The sequence below is a fragment of the Aotus nancymaae genome, unplaced genomic scaffold, assembly GCF_030222135.1.
Source record: "Aotus nancymaae isolate 86718 unplaced genomic scaffold, 86718_ANA_hifiasm-v0.15.2.pri h1tg000006l, whole genome shotgun sequence".
Taxonomy (NCBI): Eukaryota; Metazoa; Chordata; class Mammalia; order Primates; family Aotidae; genus Aotus; species Aotus nancymaae.
In genome coordinates, this window is record NW_026988417.1 from 98,952,779 (window position 1) to 98,968,768 (window position 15,990).

The window sequence follows — 15,990 nt, forward strand, 5'->3', positions numbered from 1 at the left end:
CTGTTCAAAATCATTGATCTGGTTCACTTCCCTCCTTTCACAGGTAGCAATCCAGAAAAGTCCAGTGACTTTTCCAAGGTCACACCACGAGATAAGTTTGCTAATTTACTTGACTTCCTAAGCAGAAGGTTTTAGCTGACCAAAACTATAAAAAGACCACCAATAAATTAGCCTTAGGCACAAAGGAGTAACACAAACATAATTTATCATTTTGCCAGGCTCAATAAAAACCATTCTGATGTGTTAATAGCCTTTAATAGTAAAAACATTAGCCATCAATTAAATAAACAAGCCATTAAATGGGGAATAGAAATGTCAATAAAGGCATCATCCACTAATTTTCAAATCAATGATGCTAATCATTGCTATATATTAATCAGGGAGTGGACATTAGCTATACCATAGATGATCACACTTCATAAAAAGTCTGAATTAAAAATAAAAACAGGAGAACAATACAAAACATATATTGCCTTAATAAGCACTTGTTGATAAATTATTTGCCTTGAGCAAATATGAAAATATTTGTAACATCCAGTGGTTGCAACGTTTATGAAAAGTTATAGACTGGCATATTTCTATTCTACAATAGGAAATAGAGCTTACATGTAAAGCAAAATTTAGGACTAAAATCAGAACCAAACCTAATTTGACAACTACACTGGATGCAGAATTCAGTAATGAAGAAAGACAAAGGCCAGGCGTGGTGGATCATGCCTGTAATCCAACACTTAGGAGGCCAAGGCTGGAGGACTGTGTGAGCCAAGGAGCTCAAGACTAGCCTAGGCAATATAATGGGATCCTTCTTCTACAAAAAAAAATTTTAAAATTAGCTGGGCATGGTGGCACACACCTGTGGTCCCAGCCATTGGGGAGGCTGAGGTGGGAAGATCACATGAGCCTAGGAGTTGGAGGCTGTGGTGAGCCATGTTCATGCCACTGCACTCCAGCCTAGGTAACAGGGCAAGGCCTAGTCTCAAAAGAAAAAAGAAAGAAAAAAAAAGAAAGAAGGAGGGAGGAAGGAAGGAAGGGAGGGAGGGAGGAAGGAAGGAAGGAAGGAAGGAAATTATGATTTAGGTATTTGCATGTCTACATCCAAACTTCTCACTAGCAACCAACTTAATTGTTCTATAACTCATTTTCCCTGACTTTAAAATAGGGATCATAAAAGTATTTAATTTCATGAGTTGTTCTGAAGATGAGATGAAATAACATATAAAGGGTTTAACACAGATGCTATCTTTCAGTAAATAATAAATGTCAGCCTTGGCTTGTCTTCTTATAAAATGTACAGTTTGGATTATATAATTTTGAAATTTATCTTCAGTTCTAAAAGTCTGTAATTCTATTCATTTTCTCAGGAGAAAGTAAACTTGGGTTTTAGAGTACCGTGGGGTATTTGTTCTTTCCTCTTTTTTTTTTTTTTGAGATGGAGTCTTGCTCTGTCACCCAGGTTGTGGAGTGCAGTGATGCAATCTCAGCTCACCTCTCAGGTTCACGCGATTCTCCTGCCTCAGCCTCCCTAGTAATTGGGATTACAGGCGACCGCCACCACACCCAGATAATTTTTTTGTATTTTTAGTAGAGATGGGGTTTTTCCATGTTGGCCAGGCTGGTCTTGAACTCCTGACTTGAGGTGATCCACCTGCCTCAACCTCCCAAAGTGCTGGGATTACAAGCATGAGCCACCACACCTGGCTCAGGTGTTTTTGTTCTTAAGGTGAATGAAGACAGAGTAAGAGAACAGAAATATGGAGTTTCTTTTCCTCTTCTTCTAGCATTTCATCTGTCCTTCCAGCATTCCTCACCTATTAATCTTCTGGTAACACAAACATGGAAGGTATACTGATTGTTGTTCTAAATTATCATCTTAAAGATTATCTCTTCCCTACTTTAGTCATCCAAAGATAGCTGCATTAGAAATGATGTTTATCAGTTTCAAAAAATACTAGAATTGGTCAGGCGCAGTGGCTCACACCCGTAATCCCAGCACTTTGGGAGGCCAAGGCAGGCAGATCACAAGATCAGGAGATCGAGACCATCCTGGGCAACATGGTAAAACCCCCCCGTCTGTACTAAAAATACAAAAAAATTAGCTGGGTGTGGTGGCGCACGCCTATAGTCCCAGCTACTTGGGAGGCTGAGGCAGGAGAATTGCTTGAACCCAGGAGGCGGAGACTGCAGTGAGCCGAGATAGCATCACTACACTACAGCCTGGGTGACAGTGCGAGACTCCATCTCAAAAAAAAAAAAAATTTTATCAAAGTGTATACATTTCAAGTTAACTGTATATGTTAAGTTTACATTATATTCTTACTCAAATTTACTGTTAAGCGTCAATGAACTTCTTTTAATTATGGAAATGAACTTCTTTCCATTGTAGAAATTAACATTTTGCTTCACCTAAAGACCTAACACTTACTGGAACTTAGCTACCCCAAAATCTCATCCAACAGAAAATGCAAAGAAATGGAGGCATTAAGCCAAAAGGTCTTCAGAGAAGCCAAAACTAATGAAGTTAATAAAATTAGCTCTGAGACAAGTCCTTACTCAGAATCTTTCTGTTCTTATTTTATGCGTAAATTACAACAACAACAACAACAACAACAACAACAAAATAATCTGTTGTTTGACAACAGAGCAATAAGAAGTGAAAGCTGACAGCTTGATAGGACCATTTAGACTGGGGATACTCAGCCTCAACAGCTCCTGAGTAAACAATTATAACACAGAACTATAAAATAACTGATGTTTATAATGACTTCTATCACCATGAAATTAAATTATGTTTAGTGTACTCATCCAATAAGCATTCGAGATTTATGGAATAACTATTTCTTAGCATCATGCTTAGTGCTGGTATGTAAGGATGAATGAGACAAGGTGGTTTTCTGAAAGAACTTATCCCCCTAGTCGGGGAGAGAAAAATGTAAACAACATGGTGAAACCTCGTCTCTACTGAAAATACAAAACTTAGCCAGGCGTGATGGTACACGCCTATAATCCGAGCTACTTGGGAGGCTGAGGCAGGAGAAGCACTTGAATCTGTGAGGCAGAAGTTGCAGTTAGCCTAGACTGCCCCACCGTGCTCCAGCCTGTGCAGCAGAGTGGGACTCCATCTCAAAAAGAAAAAAAAAGAAAAGAGAAAGAAAAAAGAAAGAAATGCCAGGCAAGTAGGCTCTCGGAAGCTCTGTGAGATGGAAAGAAGGGGCTCAGGTAGCACAGACAAGCGGAAATACTGGTGCGAAGGTGGGAGCGGAAGAGCAATGGAGGGTGAGGTAGGATCACCAAGGGTCTGATAAAACACAATTCAGAATGACAACTGTGATGACAGTGTGGAGGCTGGATTACAGAAAAGACAGGCAGACGGCAGGGCAACCCAAATAGAAAGCTAATAAAATAGTCTAAGGAGAGATGAAGAGAGCCTGAATTTGGGCCCCGATGGTTGGAACAGAGTGGGGGAATGAGAGAAGTTGTACTTCATTTTAAACACCTTTTGATCCAAATAAATGATTTTTAAATGAATAAGTCCTTTCTCATCAAGAAAAGGTGACTCTCTCCTGAACGAACTATTTTTGGTGATTTTGAGTTCCTGAGATTTTAGTGTTACATAATTCATAGCATGATGATAAGGAGGTATCGCCAATAAAGTCTGAAATAATATTTTAAGTATTTTGATAATGGGCCAGATTTTTCTTTCATATGATAAAATGATTTATACTTAGCTCCCACTAATTATAATAAAAAAGAATTCAGTATAAAGTGAAGCATAAGCTAAACTTCAATCACTAATGTTTGACAGCTTTGCCTAGGAAAACAAAAATCTTGTATGCAGCACTTAATTGCTGTAACTGGAGTTTCCAAAAAGGTTAGATCTTGTACTGTATTTAATAAAACTCTTCCTCTTATTGAACAATACTTGTTCAAACATTTAAGCAAGAATTCCATTTTATTGGAGTTGATATAAAATACATCACAAGGAAAAATCTTGGCCATAAAGTTAAGAAATACAAACCATAAATCTTATAGCTTTGTTTTAACTTCATAAAGGAAGTGATGACTCCAGAACAGCAGCAATGGAACTACTAAAACTTGAATAACTTTCAAGTAAACATACTTAGGCACTTGTTAAAACAAACATTATTCCCACTGCTAAAATCGACATTGGCAAGTCTCTCCTCCTAATACCTTAAAAACAATTTGAAAAGTAGCAGAATTGTAGTTTCTTTGCAAAAAGACTAATCATCATCATTAAAAGACCCTTAAAAGCAAATACAGAATGGTCAGTTAACCTGATCATCTTAATTTTTAATGAAGGGGTATTTCCATATAAATCAATGTATGATATCCACTTATGAAAGAAACGCTAACATTAAAAAGAAATTAATTTTAATTTTCACCTTCATTTTGATGATCTACAATCAGAGGAAATAGTATTTGAAAACAAAAAGAAAGAATATGATAAAGCCATAAGTTAAAACGTGTAAGTGATAAAACAAGCAGGGGTGGCTGTCATAAAATAGCCGAATGGCTTTTTCCACCTCCATCAAGGTCACTTTACTGATGATGGGCTCAATAAGATGATAATGCATTTAACCACTTTCCTTGCATCTGACTTCGACCTCACAAATCCAAATGGCCTTGTTTAACTACCCTGGCCTTTCAGCATTTCCCTGAACAAAGATAATTAAGGAGATGTACTGCCCCCTACTATCACAGGAATTGAAAGCCAAATAAACTTTTAAGAGCACAGCCAGGTGTCTACTCCGCTAATGTACAACTTTGAAGCAGGAGGTAAAATGAAATAATGGTTAAATAATTATAAAAGGTTAACAATGTTAAATTTGTTATATAAGGTAATTTTGTTTTATTTAAAAGAAAAGGCATAAAAAGGGTTCCAGATTACATTTTACAGGTCTCTAGACAACAAGTCCTCTCTCTCCCTGCCGGAAACAGTTTAAGGCTAAAATAAAAAAGGTGCTGGGTGCAAACTAGGATGAAAACAATTCATTGAAACTTTCTCACCTCATTTTAATTTTTTACAAATTTTAAGTTAGTATATATAACTACAAAAGACTAAAGTGTTTTTTCTGTGTTAGTTCCATGTGAGTCATTTTGTTATGCTTTATAATATATTCTGCCTCCTTAATGTACAAAACAAGACTTTTATGTCAAACACTATTTAATATTAAGTGAGGGGAATTTAACATTAAAGAGAGAGACTCTGTTTTCCTTTTAAATACTATAGTATGTGGTTTCCCAAATTTAACTATTATTTAAATGTGATATGCCCACAATTATTTGTGTGTACTTTTCAATTATTCTTCTTCCCTTGTAAAATGAATTTACCATCATGGTAACATAACATCTACGGCATAAACCGTTTCTGGGAAACCAAAAGGTAGTTGTTAAACAGTAAAAATTAAGAGTAGATATTTCAAAACTTAAATACATAGGATTTTAACTGAACAGCTGGGTTTGTAACTAAAATCAAAGTATAAACAACAATCCTCAAACAACTGGTTTCTTAAATATGAAAATACCATCCTTTCAAACCTGCTATATATACATATATTTATGCATATGTATACATATGAAAAATAATCTCTATACTACACATACTGTTATTCTTTATAGGGAAAATCAAACTTGGACATATAAGAAGACAACGTATTCCAAATACCCAACAAAAGAACTCAATTCAGGTTAAAAGGCCTTATGCAAAAATGAGTATTAGAATAACTTTTCATCTTAGACAAAACTCCAACAAGTTATACAAATTTTATTTATTTCACATTATCTATTGCTAGAGGTATCTGCAACACCAAACTGATAAATCTAAGTGTAATAAATTTCTAACATAAAATATCTTTTGGAATAAAGAAATAAATGTTATTTGAGCTTAAAAATAATCAATGTTTAAGGATATGGAATCATTTCACATGATTATAGCCAAAATAGCACTTATCATTTGTAACTTAAAATCCATATTTACATGCTTTAGATTTGTCTAGATCAAACTGATGTAGCAAAAATTTCGCTAATAAGCCTTATCTGAATCTTTGGGAACCCTCCTGCTCCTCTCTCTTCCTCTAGTAGCCTTTATCTTTTCATTCTTTTTTTTCTGCCCAGAAATTCTGCAGCTCATATTTGTGGCTGCAGTTGTATTAGCTAAGAACCAGGCCACTGGAAGATCTAACCATTTGACCACGCTACTTAAAAGTTCTGGTCTAACCCAGAATAGTACAGTTTACTGCACAACCCCCCTCACACCTCAGCAAAAAAAAATCTGAAAAGAAAACTTTTGCTCCTAATAATTTATTTATTTACTTTCTTCACTAAACCACTCTATCTCCTTCATGGTACCACTTTTACAACATTCAAATATCCTTAAGGAAGAATATCCTATTTCTCAAGTGTTAGGTGCTAAAGCACTCACATCTATGGTAAGACAGAATCATTACAGCCATCCTTTAATGTAAACTACGTATCTGTATGTGTGCATGTATACATACAGATTTTCACAGAGTAAGAAATCCATAATAAAGCATTAATATATCATATTAGTGTAAAATTTAAACTTTCTTTAAATGAGGAAAAGTTATTGTAAAAAAACTCATTTTAACAAAAATTTAAAACAAATATATTGTCCTGTATTTAGCATTTACATCTGGATTGCTAGAAAGGTGGCTGGTTAAAAATCTTTATTCATAATTGTTTAAAGTAAAGCCTACCAAACAAAATAAATTATAAACATAAAGAACTGATGTTCCAAAGCCCAGACTCTTAATTGCTGATCACAGCTGAAAACAGATCTTTTTTCTCCACTAATTGAATGAGTCTTGTTAAATCTTTTGAAATGAACTTTAGAAAATGCAAGAATACAGCTCAGAACAGGTTCTTTAATTTGGGTCATTTTCTGTTACTTGCAGTAGTGACGGGTGCTTAGCAACGCTGTTCTGGTGGCCCTTTTAAGGAAATGAATACCTGAAATACAGCATTTTAATCTATTTTACAGCATTAATTATCACGATCACTGTATTTAGACAGTGCCTCCTTTGCCACTTGCCTACATTATGAAAGAAAGGAGTCCCGTGAAAAATTGAATGTATTATTCCAGATGACAGAAGATCCTGTGCACCCCTTTCACCAAGTAAAAATATGTAGGAACATAAGAACTAACAGTAAATGGAAGTCACAAAAACCTTTAGTTTAAATGTTTAGACAAAGATATTACTCTGAAAATCAGTGTGCAGACATCAGAAGAGTCCATGCTAAGTCGCTTTTCTTTTTCTAAATCTTCGAGAAGAATTAAATTCTATTATGCTCCACACTAGGCCACTGCTGTCTAAGAAACGTGACGCAACAGCCAAAATGTAGTATGATTTTATTTGGTAGTTAAAATCTGTTCAATACCTTAAATATTTATCTTTTTTATAAAAGAGGGTTTTTAAATGAGAAATAATAACAAGAATATCATTTGAATTGTGGCCAAGTTATTCACTTCATATCTATTATAATATGCTGCAATGATAAACTATTAGGAAGGCAAGAAAACAAGGTAAAATGCAGGGCTACCAAGTAGTTTCTAAGAAATCAAACTGCCATTTCATACTCTGTAAATACGTCCATTCACGTCTTATTAATGACCAATACAACATGTTAAGAAACTAGTCATTATAAACATTTGGAATACGCCTTTCCATCTTTTCCTGATGTCAACTGTCATTGTTAAAAGTACAACTCTTTTAACTTTTTCCTCATAATTAAACAATTCATTTTAGGTATCGCGTCCTGAAGAAGGAAGGTGCCGCTCTTCTACAGCACTATTCTTCTCTATCTTCACAGCTAAGAAGAGATCAAGTGACTCCCTCTTTGTCTAGAATGTACCCTAATTTCAGTCTTTTATAGCCAATTTTTTAAAGCCTTTTAACACTCAGGCTCTAAAGACGAGAAAGGAACCAGGTGAACCACCTGCAATCACATTTTTTTTTACGTTTCAGTTGATCAGTTAATGTATAATCACCACCTCTTTAAATTAAACATACTTTATAGCGATCTCAAACTCATCATCACATTGTGTAAATCACAGTATAAAATGAGAAAACACCAACATTTCTCAAGTTTTTTAACCTCTTATAGCAAATGGCCTCTGCTTGGAGTTTGGTGTTTTGAACATTGCAGTTGCATTTTAATACCTTGGAGTCCGCTGGAAACAAACAAAAAAACAGAATGTGGGGTACAGACCAGTACACGCTACACTACAATATTCAACTAAGAGGGAGGCTTAAGTTAGCTGATTTCTAAAATGCCTTTTCTGAGTATTTTCAATCCTTTATTAAGGACTACTTTAACAATTAGCACACAGGGGTCTCTGGATGGCTCTCAGAAACATTTAAAACCAGAGAACAAAAGGTTTATTTTAAAAATGAAAACCTTGGCTTGTACAACTCCAGACGTGAATCTGCTTTCAATTACTGAAAGTATTTCCACTTTAGTGGAAGGGGATCAAATCTTCAGCTACACCATCTTAAGGCACTGAATTTGATTATATTAGGCTTTCAGAAGACAGAATGACTTTGTGACACCGGCACATATAGCTGTATATATCATTCATAAGATATTCCAGAGAGATAGAGACGCCAGTACAGGAGGGAGAAAATGTGACTTTCTCATTCCCAGAGCTGCCACAGACCTTTGTTTTGTTTTACTGAAATACACACATCAATGGCAAGTGCTTTTTACTTTAATAGATACGGCACAAGTTTTTCCAAGCCATGTCCAACTATTTTTGCACAGGAGTAGCCTGCAAGGAAGCACAACTGCAAAGTTGAATTTCTCGGAGAGACTGCTCTACCAAACCTGACAAAAATCACACGCTACGTATTTCTCAGGCAAAAGACTGCTCTTTTAATGAGCAAGCTTATTTTGTACCTTTTCCCCCATTAAGCAATTAGTATGATGGATTTTAGTTAATGGAACCAAAGGGCTGATTAAATTTAAGCTCAATGCCGATTTCTGCACATTTCAGACATAAATTATCCAAAATCACTATTGCTAAGACTGGCTCCCAACGAATTCGCAAAAGTCACCGAATGCAGGCAAAAAGGCAGCTTTACCTCACGGATTAGGACAGTACACTACTCATAAAAAAAAAATCCATCTAATTAAAAATACCGGGAACAAAAGACTCCATTCTCCCCGCGGCTACCTGCACCACTCCGGGTGACGAAGAGTCATCGAGAAAGTTCAGCCTCCATCTCTTCAAAATCCTTAAATGTGGTCCCTCAGGGGTTAAAAAGCCACCTCATCTCAGATGCGAATGTTGCCTCCGCACCGATTCAAACCCGCGCCGAGCCTCCTCCCATTCCGACACCACCGGGGAGGAAAGCGGAGCCACCGGCCCCGGAGCGGAGCGCAGCCGCCGCCACCGCCGCGGTCCCCGGGGCGAGCGAGCGACCCTGCCGCGCGGGGAGCCTCACCGGGAGCCGCGCTCCGCCAGCCCGCCCCAGGCCGCCGCCGCCTCCGTCGCCGCTCACCCACCTTGCCGCGGCGCGCCCTCGCTGTGGCCTTGCGGAGCCGAGCCCGGAGCTGCCAAGTTGCCTGGGTCTGGAGCGTATCGTGTTACAGCGCCTGGCTCCGGGCTCGGGCTGCGCGCGGCGGCCAGACATGATAGGCTGAGGCTCCTCTGTTTACACCCGGCCGCCGAGGGGGCGGCGCGCCACTTAACCCCTTCGCGCCGGGCCGCCGCCGCCGCCTGCCCGCCCCGCGCCCCGCGCTCCCGCCCGGCCGCCGCCTAACCCCCCTCGCGCCGCTCCACACACGCGGGCCGGGGCCTGTGAGCAGCCGTGCCCCCAGCGAAGCCGGGAAAACTGCACTGAGAACCGGCTCCCGGCACGCTCCGAAGACCCCGCGGGGCGGCAACCTCCCCTCCACACACGCACGCTCGGAGCAGCCCCGGGCAGCGGCGGTGCTCTCCGGCGGGGCTTCGCGGGCGGCTGTCGATCCCGCCACAGAGCTGTTCTCCGGCGGCGCTACTTTCCCTTGCTCACAAACGCATCTGTCTCCCAACCCGTGAAAGGATCCCGACCCCTGCTCTGCCACCATTCCTGCGTCCCGCATCCGAGGTGTCGCCTTCACCCACATGCCCCACGTCCCCGCGAAACTCGGCCCTCCACCTCGCGGACGCGCTGCCTGCGAGGCGGGCAGGCGGTACCTCGAGGGCAAGAGGGGTCGACGCCAGGGCCCCCAGCCTGGCGCCCGCGGGGCGTCCGCAGCGAGGGTGTGGGTGTCGCTCGTGAACGCGGCAGGGACCGGCTCAGCCAGCGCTCGCCCCTCGGCCTCGGCCGCCGCCTCTCCGCCACTTTCTCGGCCCCTGGAAGGACCTGCCCGTGGCGAGGGCTGCTCTGCGTCCGCGTCCCCGCAGCAGTCGCGGACCCCTCTTAAGGCTGACGAGTCGGTGTCGCGACCCGGGAAGAGAAGACGGTCCCCCGGGGCTGAAGGCATGTGTGCAAGTGGCCCAAGCCACTCTGCATGATGTGCCAGGGCTGGACAGCCCGGATCCGTAATGGCTAATGTGGTGTTCTAAGTAGCTTTACTTTTAAATAAAATACTTAAATATTGCAGCACTTAAATTTTTATTTAAAAAAATTGTCTTTTTTTCCCCACCAGATCCACTATTATCATTATTTTTGCATTGCCTCCAGTCCAATGTTCCTCCTCCTCTTAATTTCTCTTTCTTCTAGAACATTCCATCCCTCCAGCCTCTTCCTCCATTAAACTGAGCATTTAATGACTGAATGTTCCTGAATTTTTAGATTCACCGGGGCTTTCTTCCAATCCCTCCAAACCTCTCAAGTATTTTTATAAAGAAACAAGAAAGAAAACAAGAAGCACTTTACATCACAATACCAATATCACTCAACTTATCGTTATCAGCTCTCATTCCGTATTTAAACTACCTTATAAATACAGACTCAAACCAAAAAACTAATACTTTAAGAAAGGAAGGATCAGTGTTCTCTTTTCATTTATCAATAAGGTTAGCAGATTGCAATTAGGATTTCTCTCTTCCCCCACCCTCTTTCCTCCAGTAAAGACAAAATGCTTTCCTCATTCCCATGATTCAACAGTAACAGTTATTTATCTTCTTGAACATATTAGTACCTTGACTTTTGTCGCTTTTTATACCCAATGCTACAGGAATATGAATACAGCTGTTCTACCTCTTTGTAGATACTTTTCTTTCTCATTTTCCATTACGTCTAGGACATCCATCCTCATACATGGAAATATCTGATGCCGCTCAGGGTTTAAGCAGTCTCTACACTTTACTGTCCTTTTCTATCACTAACTCTGGCTCTTCTAAAATCGTGCTCACAAACACACTCTATTACAACATTACAACCAGCCTGTCTATTCCTCCATTAATGATCAATATATTCACCCTTTAATTGGGACACTATGAAGATATCAGAAATTATTTAAACACAAGGCAGTTATTTAAAATTTAGACATTCCTTTGACACTGTATAAATTTTGAAGTTATCTTAGGATTTTGAAATTCTCTTTAGTAAAATTGGGTCAAAAAAATAGAACAATAGGTATGTTGTCGGGCACTGCAAGACTTCTAAGCTCTTAAGCAAATATCTTCCTTAAGTCATAATGTTTTGAAAAGGATCATTTCACAAATCAATGCTATGCATGTGTCTTCTGAGAGGGGCTGGGGGGTAACCTGAAGTAATTGCAAGTAAACACCATATAACTAGGGCAGAAGATGTTGTTCAATTGGAATCTTTGAATAATTAAATAGGCAGAACATTATACAGTTAAAATTTGTCAGGAGGCCGGTCGCAGTGGCTCATGCCTCTAATCCCAGCACTTCGGGAGACTGTGGTGGGTGGACCGCTTGAGCCCAGAAGTTCAAGACCAACCTGAGCAATATAGGGAGACTCTGTCACTTAAAAAAATAATAATAAAGTGGTAGGACCTGGGGGCCTGTCTATGCTTTCAAAATGTACTTCTTGATTTTTGACAACCGCAAGTTAGCAGATCTGGACTTGGACTAGAATGTTCAAATGCACATTAATGGAAGAATGAAAGGCTTTAAGATCTTAAATAAATCATTATTTGGGTCAAGATGAATCTCAAGATGACTGATACTTTGGCATGCTCATTTCCCCAGTTGAATGCTACGTGAATTGGTAGCATTTATTAATATTTCCATTTAAAATGCGAATTAGATACAAATATCACATACAGCTTAGGCAACATTTTATATTGGACTGTACTAGAATATTCTACATGTATATCTAGTTCCAACTTTTCCGAATACAAAACTAATTATGTATTTCCAAATTAGACAAAGATAATATCCCTTGAGAACAATCAAGGATTCATACTGAACAAGCTGAGCAGTAGCAGTAGCAGCCCATGGGGCACAGGCAGAGGAAGAGACATGGTTTTAAACAATTTCTATTGTTGAGAAGTGAAGGATGGTTTCCACGTCTTCCCAAGAAAAGATACACAGTTTTGTGGACATCCCCATCCATACATCAAATCAGTGCCATCTTTTTAAATATAGGAGTCCACTGAAGAGTTCCACAGACATGTAATAAGGCCCACGTTCAACTTCTATTTTCTTCTACTATAGTTTGCCATATCGATGATGTCAGAGATAATTAGCATTATGGATACTGCCTTTTATAATTTAGGCAATTCTTGTCTAAGATCTGCGGAATTCCCCACAGTTCCATGAGCAGACACTATCAAATATGTTGAATTATGTGGCTATTTTATGTTGTGAATGAATAACCACATGGAATCATACTTGCAATATTAAATGAGTTTTACTTAAAACTGAATTCAGTTCTTTAGGCATAAAAGCCTAATGACTGGATACCACAAGGAAGATTTTTAAAAATGCATGAACCAAATCAAAGCAAATTGTATTACGGAAAAAAAAAAAGTCCACAAATGAGCTGTTACTTCAAACTGGCACCAACTTAGCTTCATATTAAGAGTGCTTTTGACCTCTCACTGCTTAAGCCAAAAACCTTGAAGAAAAATCAAATTGTAACCGACACTGAGATCATTACCTTTCCCGATAATTATTAAGCACAAAATCCATATTGTCAGAGGTGCTAATACAAAATCAAAATCAAACACTCATAGCTATACTAAACATATGATTATGATTAAAGCTAACACTAAGCACTTCATTTTATGACTGGCAGTTGATACATACAATTTGTACTTAATTCTCTAATCACATATGAGAAGGGTAATATCATCCCATTTTACAGATGAGGAACTGGAGCTTACAGAAGTTAACCATGTACCCATACAGTTTTGCTCTTGCTGCCCAGGCTGGAGTGCAGTGGCTCAGTCTCAGCTCACTGCAACCTCTGCTTCCTGGGTTCAAGTGAATCTCCTGCCTCAGCCTCCCGAGTAGCCGTGACTACAGGCCTGCACCACCACACCCAGCTAATTTTTTTGTATTTTTAGTAGAGACAGGGTTTCATCATGTTGGCCAAGATGGTCTTCATCTCCTGACCTTGTGATCCGCCCACCTCAGCCTCCCAAAGTGCTGCAATTACAGGTGTGAGCCACCGAACCTGGTCCCTTTTTTTTGTGGGGTGTGGGAGAGTCTTGCACTGTCACTCAGGCTGGAGTGCAGTGGTGCAATCTCAGCTCACTGCAACCTCTGCCTCCTGGGTTCAAGTGATTCTCCTGCCTCAGCCTCCCAAGAAGCTGGTATTACAGGCGCCTGCCACTATGCCCAGCTAATTTTTTGAATTTTTTGTGTTTTTAGTAGAGACAGGGTTTCAACATGTTGGCTGAGCTAGTCTCCAACTCCTGACCTCACGATTCCCCCCCGCTCGGCCTCCCAAAGTGCTGGGATTGCACGTATGAGCCACTGCACCCAGCCTATATATAGATATATATTTTGAGACAGTCTCACTCTGTTGCCCAGGCTGGAGTGTAGTGGCGTGATTGTGGCTCACTGCAACCTCCACCTCCAGGGTTCAAGCAATTCTCCTGCCTCAGCCTCCTGAGTAGCTGGGATTACAGGCATGTGCCATCATGCCTAGCTAATTTTATAGTTTTAGTAGAGATGGGGTTTTACCATGTTGGTCAGGCTGGTCTCAAACTCCTGACCTCAGATAATCAGCCCGCCTCAGCCTCCCAAAGTGCTGGGACTACAGGCGTGAGCCACCTCACCTGGCCAATATATATATTTAAAACGATATCAAAGAAACTGTTACCAAAATTATAGCACACTGACATCAACTGGTAATAATACTTGTACGTTAGTTAGATACTGTGAATAAAATTGTAGATGTTATCTTACGTTTTGCCAACTGTTATTTTGTCAGCACATGACTTTATAACAGCTATGTGGACTCTGACATAAAACTATAAGCTTACATAAAACTATATTTAAAATCACAGGTCTTTTCTCCAATAAAGTTCAATTATCATTTACATTGGAACAGAAATAAAGGTTTGAAAACAAAGTCTTGTAATAAAGGCCAATTCATAATTTTTCACAGATGTCTACAGTAAATCTAAAAGGCTAGTATAATAGCTAGGCGATTCTTTCTTTGATTTATCCTACGGGAAAATCCACCTACAATAGGCATATTTATTTCACAATAATAAATGACCCACATCTGAAATCATTTCTAAAGGTAAGTTCTCTTCTTAACTTTTAAAGGTGTTTAAATTATTTCACTCCCCAAAAATCAAATGCTTTGTGGAATGTGATACGTGATGTAGACTCAGGACTCTGTCTTTAGATATCCAATCATGTCCACTGTGTACCAAAAGCAATGGTCCTTAATATTTCCCTAATTCAGATGACCTTGGCAAGAGCCTACTGGGTCCTCTACAGTCTGGGCAGGCAGAGAGGAGGAGGAGGAAGCAGGATCTGGGTGTATGGAATGAGGTCTGGAATCCAGGCAGGGGGCAATCAAGCAAAGCATTGTATGCAAAAGACTTAGTGAGCTTCAGTCCTGTCCTGGCAACTATCCAAGTAGGAGGGAAGGGGGTGAGGCAGGGACATCATTTCTACCTGGTGGTGAGAGCAGGAAAGGGGCAGGAGGGCAGAGCTTCAAGAGAAATCCAGATGGCCAGCAAGAGTTAGCTGGGGCTAGGGATGCCAGGAACTGAGTACATAGCAAGAGGTGAGGGCCCAGCCCAAGTCAAGCCACCAGGTGTCTAAAGCAATGTTAGAAGATAATCTATAGTACACAGAAGTATATGGAAGCTGAGTTTTATCAGTAACCACCATGACTAGGGAAGGACAGGAGTGGCCAAGCTAGAGGGAGTGCTGCTTATCCTTGCAGACAGACTAATTCCTAGGCCCACCCAGGGATGGCAGTATTTGCCTATGCTTGGCAACTTATTGGGGTTCACCTGACTTTTAGGCTTTGGTAATTGGAGTACATTTTGGGGATTAGTTTGAACGTATTCTTTGGCAGTCCAAGATAAAGAAATGGAAATGTGATTAACAAGAATGATTGAATTATTTTTAATTATGGAGCAAATTCTTCCATCTGGACCACTTGTTTCCAACCATCATTCCAGTCACCTATTCCCAAAACACTTGTGTTGGTTCTCAGGCCAGTGTGGTGGCTAATGCCTGTAATCCCAGCACTTTGGAAGGCTGAGATGAAAGATCACTTGAGCCTAGGAGTTCAAGACCAGCCTGGGCAACATGGCAAAACTGTATCTCTATAGAAAATTAGTTTCATGTGCTGGTGCATGCCTGTGGTTCCAGGTAGTCTAGAGGCTGAGGCAGGAGGATCACTTGAGCCTCAGAGGCAGAGGTTGCAGTGAGCCATGATCATGCACTGCACTCCAGCCTGGGTGACAGAGCAAGATTCTATCTCAAAAACAAACAAAAAAATCAAACCAGTATTTCTGTTTGAATGTCAAAAAGCTGGGCAGTCTACCTTTGAAATTAAATGTATTACTATGAGTAAG

The 15,990-nt window shown here is 40.1% G+C and overlaps 1 protein-coding gene across 6 annotated transcripts in view; it reads right to left on the bottom strand.

Annotated features, from left to right (window-relative positions):
• Positions 1–15,990, bottom strand: part of TENM3 (teneurin transmembrane protein 3) — a 1,556,403-nt gene that overhangs the window by 346,828 nt on the left and 1,193,585 nt on the right. The window contains exon 1 of one of the 6 annotated variants that reach the window (XM_064369998.1): positions 9,544–9,591. The exons of 4 other annotated variants lie outside the window; for them this stretch is intronic. Coding sequence is in view for 1 of the 2 variants with exons in the window: in XM_064369995.1 (XP_064226065.1) it covers positions 9,178–9,196 (19 nt within the window). In the remaining variant the exon portion in view is untranslated. Of the gene's footprint in view, positions 1–9,177; positions 9,220–9,543; positions 9,592–15,990 lie in introns of those variants that run through there. One more of the 6 variants, XM_064369995.1, reaches the window with a different exon arrangement.